Source organism: Epinephelus fuscoguttatus, linkage group LG16 (genome assembly GCF_011397635.1).
Source record: "Epinephelus fuscoguttatus linkage group LG16, E.fuscoguttatus.final_Chr_v1".
Classification (NCBI taxonomy): Eukaryota; Metazoa; Chordata; class Actinopteri; order Perciformes; family Serranidae; genus Epinephelus; species Epinephelus fuscoguttatus.
Genome location: NC_064767.1, coordinates 4,587,614 through 4,597,112, shown reverse-complemented (window position 1 = coordinate 4,597,112; position 9,499 = coordinate 4,587,614). Strand labels below are relative to the sequence as shown.

Genomic DNA, 9,499 nt, shown 5'->3' with positions numbered 1-9,499 from the left:
GGCTGGTGCGGGAGCTGTTGCTGGATGGGGAGAAGTTCCAGCGCTACCTCAGGCTGAACATAGATCAGTCTGACAGCATGCTGCTTGTTTTGAAGTAGGAACGAATGCGTGGTAGGAACTAAAGTTTCCAAGGATGTTCTCTGGGTTCAACACAAGCGATGGACATCTACTTTATGACTGCTTGCTGGTCATTTGCAGCTCAAATGCACCATAGCTAATTTGCATAAAGTTAACCACTCCTCAACTTTCATTTGCAGCTCAATTCGCCGAACACCACCGCTCATCTCTTTTGCAGCTCAAAACGCCTCTGGTCGCCACTATCCATTGAAAATGAATTAGACCTGACGCCTTTGCAGCTCTGGAAACTTTTGGTGTGAACGTACAGTAAGGTTGCACTAGCCCAGGAGGTATTCATAAAAAGTGCAATAAAAAACCTGTAGTATAAATGTTAAATTAAACTGTTGCAAATAAAAACTAAAGTGCTGCTCTGCCAGGGAGACACCACAGGGCCAGCAGGTGAAGAGAGTGGCATAACCACGGGAACATTACAAAAAAAAAAACAAAAAAGGGTTCGTTCTGGCTCCAAAAGACCGATGATGCTGAAATATTGCTTCAAAACGTGAGTCCACAAACCAATGGGAGACGTTACAGTTGCAACGTCCGTTATTTTCAGTCTACTATCTGTACATGACAAAAATATAACAGAAAGTAAGAGATGATTTCTTTAATTGAAAGTTTGTTTATAGTTTACGTAGATTAAGTGTGTAACTTGTTAGTTTCAAGGCAACTAGTAAAATGTAATATATGACATTTTGAGAACCCTTTCGATCATAGTTGTATTTCTGAGGCAATATTGAAACACTTGCATGTGCCTGTTCTTCTCCCAACTTTCTACAGCCTCCCACCCCACGGGCCCCAGTGCCCCTGTCTGCACTGTCCATATTTACTCCCCTGAGTCTGTTTCCCAAAGTGTTGAACAGTTTCAGTGCATAATTCCTTTAAAGCATAACTGTGGGGGTAAAAAGTCTGTAGCTGTCACCGTTATGAGTTTCATATCAGCACTTCATCACCTGTGTTCACGCCTGTATCACTCTCCTGGCGGGAACAGGCCTCCACAGTGATTTCTGTCACAGCTCACACCTGTTGCACATGCAATCAGGTAGGAGCGCAGACCACACAGGGGAAGGCGGGGCCATGCAGGGGGGGGCGGCTCCCGGGGGCGTTTTCAGCCAATCAGCGTGCCGGGATCGGGACAGCGGCTTTCACCGTGCCAGCTGAGCCGCAGGTCAGAGACCGAGCAGCTTTCTTTGGAGTTTCCAGACCAGTCAGCGAGGAAAAGTTTGCGGACCTGCGGGCGGCTCCTGTCAGCGGCAGCAGCTCCGTGTCTCACCCAGCCTGTGCGGAGGTTTCCTGCGGGTGAGAGGCTGTACAATCCTCGGCAGTGTTCTGAGACTGTACGGCCCCGATCCCCTTCAGCCCGGCCGGTCACACTCTGCCTGCTTTCATGGACTAAGCAACACGTTTATTGACATGATCTAACAGAGGGCGTCTGACCTGCGCACGTCGATGTGACAAACTTTTTCGACTCTCAAGTTGGACTTAACTCAGACTGTCGGGGAATTACACCACAGCAGACACCATGACGGCCGATAAGGAGAAGAAAAGGTAAGACATTTAATTTCTTCCTTCCTTCCTGTGCTTTTAATTTCCCCCTGGTTATGACTTTATTAATCCGCAGTGTGCAGATGACAGCCTGTGTTTATTCAGTGCACAAATTGCCTGACAGTTGGCTACTGTTGTGTGACACAGAGACCTGTTGCTGCAGTGCTGCTGCTGCTGCATGTGACCTGGCCTGCATTTCAGCTCTGATAGTGGTTGTTATAAATCACAGTCACAGCCAGTGGCTTCATGAGGCGTTTATAAAAAGCTTTGTGACGATATTAATGTGTTTTCAATACAATCATGGCCCTTTGGTTGGGATTGGACTCATCTAAGGTGGTAAGTGGGTGATCTGATTTAGTCTGCACTTGACATGAGGTTTAGTCTGCTGCAGGGTGTCACTGTAATAAACCAGGTTTAATTCTGATTTTGGACGCTTTTAATGGCCTTTACAACTTGTTTTTAATGAGTAAAAACATGCAAAATCTAAACAGGTGGACTATGTCCCATCATTGATCCATCAGATTCAATATATTTGCTCATCTATGGATTAACAGAGCTCCTCCTGGGGTGTCTTTTCCACACTATACTGCCCTGTCAGACATTAGCTTTTGCTGATCACAGGCGTGCAGTTTTGTGGACATGTAGCTCAGCAGTGGCTCAGGGGCACAAAGCGCAACACTTTTGGTGACCTTTTTGTGGTTCCTCGACATAAAGCTTCAGTTTCCTGCAAAGCCACAGAGGACGCTTCACCTCTGCAGAGAGGATGCTTCGCAGACAGTTAAAATACCACAACAGCAGTCGCCTTGTGTCGAGTGATAACTGTGGTAATAATAGAAATGCCTACATAAAGTTGCAGCCTGTCAAGTCAAAGCATGTCTATAGTTTTTTTCCACTAAACTTCTCCTTCAAAACAGAGTCCAAGTGTTTAACCTCTGAACTCCTTTCAGGGACGATCAGTAATTAGTCATAGGCTGGTGAGGAAATTTCCAGAACTGCAGGTATCCTGTAGAAGCTGTCAGTGTGCTTTCCTGTGCCGGGCGCCACTTTGCTAGGTTTTAAAAATACATATTCGGGCAACATTCATGCAACCACCTCATTTTTTATCATCTGCTTAGTCACCTAACAACCCAGATCATGTTTGACTGTGAAACCAGCTTGTCACACATTCACTGACATCATTGTACTCTGCCATAAGACACCTGGGAAAAAGAAATCCTTCAAGAAGCCGCTTAATCATTGAGCATCTAATGGGATTTCTATATTTGTACATATTTATGTGTATGTTTCCCCTTTTGAAAAGCTTGTTTATTGTGTCATCAGTGTGTCTTCCTGCAAGTCCCGCCCTGCTTTTTGGTTGTTAACCGTGCCCCAGTAGTGATGAGGTCATGGGCCAAATCTTACAAAATATACTGGTTCCAGCTTGTCCCAGTCTGTGTCACCATAACAGCTACTTAATAATGCCTGGTAAAGAGAGAATCAACATGTTACCTGTGGAAAACCCTCAATTTAATCAGCTCTCAGAAAGGTGTTTAATTTGAGACATATAAGAAAAGCAAATGGGACATTTAATTGAGAGATTCTGAGATATTACAAGAGAACAATTTGTCTACTTCCGCACCACCAGAACATTGGTTTGAATCGGCAGAGGGTTTGGGTTTGCGTGACGCCGTCTTGTCTGTCCAGTCCACCCTTGTGACTCTCTCCTCTCCGCCTCTTACCTAACAGTAGTTATCAAACAGGCCCCAAAAATGAACAGAGCAGGTATTAAGACAGAGGACAGAGACACTGGACTCTCTGTCATCGGGGGATAAAAGGGAGAAAATAACATTAAGAGACAGAGTGAGACGAGTCCAGGAGCGTTTCCTCTGGCTTGTCGACGCCTTCCACCGGAGAGCTATCGGCCATCTTAGGGAAGGAGACCTGCAAGTGTGTCTCTGTCAGGCTGCAGATGAAAAGCGTCTCTGTGTGTGTGTGTGTGTGTGTGTGTGTGTGTGTGTGTGTGTGTGAGTTCACAAGTGTCCGTCTCCTCATTGATGTGTTTTTCTCTCTCAGTGTTTGTATTACACAGTAGCACATTGTCGCTGCTGCTGCCTGGAAGTAATAATTGCCTTGATAAGTTGTATGATTCATGGCGGCTGCCTGGCAGACACTCAGTGTTTAGTTGGGATGCATTTTTTTCAGATTAGTTTTATTAATTTAACTCTGATGACGTGAGAGGATGAACTCCATGGAATGCTTTTGTGTGATTGTCCACTTACTGTCATGCTGGTAAAAAGTCAGCTTTGGTTTTTGACTGTAATTCCTGTCAACCCAAATTTCTCTCAACAAGAATGTGTTATATAATGAATAGCACACAATTTAGCACACACACACAATATTATGGCACTTTAAGGACTCGGTACCATCGAGACGCCCTGACACACAATAATAAGGGACAAGGGATGGTGATATTTTCAACATTGAATCCCATATTTTCTACATAAGAACCCCTCAGAGTGCATCACACCGTGGTCACTTATCACAGTAAAAAAAGCAGCTGTGTTCAAATCATCTGTATTTGTTCAGTAGGTTTGTAGATGGGCTGCACCTCATGATATTTTACATTTAACTGCCTAATTGTTTGGCAGATAAAACGTCAGAAAGTCAATTTCATAAGAGTTAAGAAAGTGTATGACTTCAGTTCCAGCGTCATGTGTCCGGGTCCCTTCTTATGCAAGGGCTCAGCAATGAAATTTATGTAACCCTGATCACAACCCTTGCTGAACTCCAACAACCTGGTTTTAGTTTCTGGTACACTTACCACACCTTAAAGGTGTAGCGCACTTGCAGAGGTTGTTATTGCAACCAGTAGGTCCCAGATATCAAATTGTACTCTCGGTTTGCTGTTGGTGTTTGGAAACTGCGGCTCAGCTGCCAGAGGAAATGTTGGCATTGCATGGTTTCCCACACATTCATTATATGTGGTGGCCTGCCATGATTAAAACATCTGCCACCACAACCAGGTTTTCTATTTTTGGAGCTTCATTAGATGTGGTATTGAAATATAAAAACTGGTTTCTGGCAGAGACTTAGCAGCAGAACATCAGGCGCATTGATAGTGAAATTTAGTTGTTCATTCTGCCAGGTCTAAAAGTTTGCATTCACTCACAGTAACTGCTCCTCTCGCCTGTCAATCTGATCTGATCAACTTTAAATGGCTCTTTATCGTCATAATTATCCATTCTGCGAGTCACAAACAGCTGCTGAGGGAGGAAAGAACACATGTAGAGAGCACCTGTGCTGTGTTCAAAAACTTCTGACTTTAGCACAGAGTTACTCAAACAGACAAAGAGGAATTTAAAAGGAAAGTTTGCTGCCATTGACCCTTGACCCAGGAGACACTGCATTGTACATTTCTGCAAACCATGGATATGTTACATTTGCATGTTTTATAAAATATTAACATTTCTAAAGTGACGCAAAATGTGAGCTGACTTTGTCTTTGGGAGATGGAGGGGATGGTGTGACACCGAGGCAAGATGCATGTCAGCTGCAGACTACTGTTTGAAACCACAGTGCAACAAAACTGATTATTTTTTAACGAGTCAGCAGCTTTTTAGCCACCAGTTGTGGGTGTTTATTTAGCAATCTATCATTGTTTTTCCTGTCAAGATAGTGCAACATCGCTGCATTTTTATTTTATTTTTACTGGGGATTGTGCCACTAAAACCATCTATTTTAAGCCAGGACATCATCTATTCCTAATCATGACCAAGTGTTTTTTGTGCTTAAACCTCAGCGTACGTTAACCACTGTGTTTTTGAAAGATAAAGTGAAAGTTTCATCGTATCTGCCACATAACAACGTACAAATGTAACTTATCTGTGGTTTGCAGAAACGTAAAATGGAATTGGAATATATGGACTTTTTCTGCTGGAAAAAAAAAATACTGAAACATGTTAAACCATCAAATTAGTTGTTGGTTCATTTAATGGCTCTAAACAACACGCTTAAAACATTTGTTCGTACATGCACACCCGAAGTAGAAAGTCTAAGGATCTCAAGGCCTGAGTTGTTACAGACTGTAGCTAAGAGATCTGATCAGGTAGAATTTTGTTTTAATCATGCCAACTGTGTCACATTGATCCTATCAAACATTAAAGCCTCTGTTACTGATCAGTTTAACCCCTGAATACACTCTGGTGCTCAAGTGTTTGTTGTGGTGTGTCACAGCTGTAGTTGACCTTTAACACAATATGACACAATAACACATCAGCAGTGTTTCTCACCTTACTTCCCCCCCATCTGACTGCATTAAATAGTTTTATTTTTACAGCCTGGCTGACTGACACCAGAAATACATTGAGGGCCTGTGAGGAACCCCACTCACTTCTGTCAACATGTGAGTCCGCTGGAAACAATGTTCAAAGGTCAGAGTCCAGGGCAGCTGCCAGGCAGATATGCATTACATGACTGTGGAGAGATTGATCCATTTGGGTGTATTTTCTGTCTCTTTTTTAAGGCCGCTCACCGTTATCATCGTCAGCGCGGTGTAACAGTATATTCTGGCACCATGCAAATTTGGGATCTGAAAAAATATGAACTAAAATACTGACGCAGTCCAGTCTCATCTCGCCTGTTTTTCTGTTCAGTGTTTTATAAAGAAGCATATGTGTCTTAAAGAGCATATTTAGGAGAACATTATTAATGGGGCAGATTTTATTTTCGGTTAAAATATGATGTGCATTTTGCACTAAAATCCATAAGAAAACTAAGTAGTTATGTGGGAAGAAAAGCAGGACTCTTCCCCTGTCAGTTTTTCTCTCATTAAAATACTAAAGTGTTAAAATACTTAGTGTGTATATAATTGTGAAGACATTGCTGCATTTTGTGCCGGGATAGTGCCACAAAACGCAGCTGTTTTTTACCGTAACATCGCTGCACTTCCTGTTGGTGCAGCGCCACAAAGAGTGATTGCTTTTACTGAGACATGTTGGGATAGTGCCATGAGGTGAGTTGTTTTTACCTTAGACATCAGGATAGTGGCACAACTATGGTTAATATTTTACTGAGACATTGCCTTGTTTCCTGCAGAAAAGGTGTCACTAAGAGCAGTTGGTTTTTACCATGATATTACTGCACTTTCTGCAGGAATAGTGTCACAAAGAGGGGTTGTTTTTTACGTGATATTGCAGCAATTCCTGCAGGAATAGTGCCACGAATAGCAGGTGCTTTTCTGCAGCAAGTTATTGCTGCATTTCCTGCTGGGATAGGGTCCCCAAAACCGGGTATTTTAAGCCCAAACGAGGTGTTTTCTTAACCATAACCAAGTGGTTTTTGTGCCTTTACCTAACTACACATTAACCCCAGTGTTGCTGAAACATAAAGTGTTGCAAAGTTGCAATGCATCTGCTGCTGATGTAAGTGGAGCTGCTTCTTTTAACACGTAATGTGTTTGTGGTGAAAATATTGAAGGATGAGCTTACTTGATATTTTGGATTAAATGTCTCGTAAACACTCGCCAGCTTTGCCCCTAAATCTTTTGTTTTCTGCTCCTTAATGTGGACTGCTATTGCATCTTTGTGTCCCACTCCGTTGTGCTAACTCATGAGAGGAGAGGGGAGGAAGAGGGAGGAGAGCAAGCTGCCAAAAACAAGCCAGATAGAACAGAAGGGGAGGACAGAAAGTTGTTAAACAAAACAGAGCGATAACCAAGTGGACGTAGAGGTTGTACAGATTAATATGAATCAGTAAGGAGGGTAAAGACAGATGAGCAGAGGGCAGAGGAAGCAGCTCTGACATTGTGTCGGACTGTTGGGGCCTGTCAACTCAGCGGTTCACATCATTGCAGCACTCTGCAGCGAGCCGAGGCCTGGTTGGCACGGTGCCGTCATGCCTCTTTTGTGTGCTAACCCCTGCCAACCCGGCCTCCCAACACTACCCAAACATCACGCCACTTATAGCAGCCGCTCAACCTGCCCTCTGAAAGACACAGGAATGCAAGAGAGTGAAGCCCAAATGACTCAAAGTGGAACGAGTGGAGTTACTGCCTCTTGTAGACAGAAAAAAAGTATTTTTTGTTGTCAGAGATGGGAAGCAATTAAGGACATTATCTCAAGTACAGAGCTTCAGCACAGTTTCAGGCTCTTGAGTTCTCAAGTTTGCATTTTTCTGTACAAAAAATAAATGTGTTGCATCATGTACCTCTGTGTTTATCTGAGGGCTGTGGTAACTGATTAGATTTAAATTTACATTCAACATAAGAAATATCACCAATATCTTTCTTTAGGATTATTCTCTGCAAGTTTTCATTTTTTTTTAATTCAAGCATTAAAAAGACAATTATTCTCAACAGTTATTTTTATCATTGATTAATTTGTTGATTATTTCTTTGATTCACTGACTAAAAACAGGGGATGCACTGCTTGTGAAAGTCTGCGCAAAAACTGATGTTTAAAAGAATAATTTTGCCAATAGCTGTTTTTTTTTTTGTTTTTTTTTGTTTTTTTTTTTTAAATTTATTTCCCATTTTGTGCTGGGGAAAATCTATAATTGTAATAAAAAAAAATGAATATATAAAATAAAAATAACTGAACTTTTGTTAAGTCATTCAGCCCTTCATTACCCTGTTTTTGATAAGCATAAATTCAATCATGCACATTTATGAAAAATCACATGAAGAATCTTTTATTTAAAAAAAAAATAACTGCTTCAAACGCCTTTTTAATATATATATATCATCATTTTATAATCATTTTATATCCTGTTATAATATTTTATATTGCCGTGAACACATTTACAAAAATAAAACTCCGTAAAGTAGCTGTATTTATTCACTGCAAGTTTCTCGCCAGAACTATATTATTAAACTATAGATTACATTTAAACACAACATGAGAACAATGTAATTCGCCTTACACTCATTTTTAGAGAGCTTAAAACGTATCATGATGTACCTCAATATAACCTCTGTGAGCTGTTAGCTGTTAGCAGCTAGCGTTAACTAACTGGGGTGCATCCTCTGAGCAAATTTGTGAATCCTAGGATAGCGAAGGAACGGCCTGCCTTACTCTGCGTCTGATTGGCTTACCCTGACATTCATACCCTAACCAGTCTCACTCCTCTTGCATAAACCTAACCACTCCAACACAGACAGTGAACACCAGCCAGTCATCTGGACAGTAGGCTGGGCTATTCCCTCGCTATCGTAGAATTCACAAATTTCTGGCCCCTGAGGTGCAAGTTGTGAGTTTACTGTGTCCTTTTGTCCGAACAGCCTCCCAGGGAAGATCTCAAACACATTTTCTATTGTCCCGGGATGACAGGATGCGGTTAGTCTCGAGCTCTGCTTTTTAGCCTGTGAAAAATTGATATGACACAGAAAATATCTGCCACTGGTGAATGTCATTTTATTTGCCGATAGGCTGTTGGCAGTTGACAAGGCGAATATCAGCTGATACCATTGTTACGCCAGTGGATCAGTGAATCCCTCCTAAAAACTTTTAGTCCATAAAATTTCACAAGTATTTCCCCAGAGCCTGATGTGACTGCTTCAATAGCCTGTCATGAAAGACTGAAAACGTTCTGTGTCCCATGCTGAGTAAACCCTGCTGAGTTATCAGTTTGTTTCGTGGCTCTGGTGGACACGGAGTTTCCCAAACTCATTGTACTGAGTGATTTTGGGGAAACAGTTGTACTTCTACACGACAGAGCTGGAACGATAAGTCTCAAGAATCACTGCCTGTAATGACTCCCAGCCCTGGACTGACCTTTGGGATAGATGCATATCAGCTACAGGCAGAATGTGTTCCCTGAAAACCACACACCATTTACTCAGGCTCAGCTTTAAAAAGTGGTT

General features: G+C 42.1%; 1 protein-coding gene across 2 annotated transcripts in view; it reads left to right on the top strand.

The window, feature by feature from the left end:
- Nucleotides 1-1,266: 1,266 nt before the first annotated feature.
- Nucleotides 1,267-9,499, top strand: part of epas1b (endothelial PAS domain protein 1b) — an 81,340-nt gene continuing 73,107 nt past the window's right edge. For both annotated transcript variants that reach the window (XM_049600223.1, XM_049600222.1), the window contains exon 1: nucleotides 1,267-1,665. In XM_049600223.1, the coding sequence (XP_049456180.1) occupies nucleotides 1,640-1,665 (26 nt within the window). In that variant the 5' untranslated portion in view covers nucleotides 1,267-1,639. The remainder of the gene's footprint in view (nucleotides 1,666-9,499) is intronic.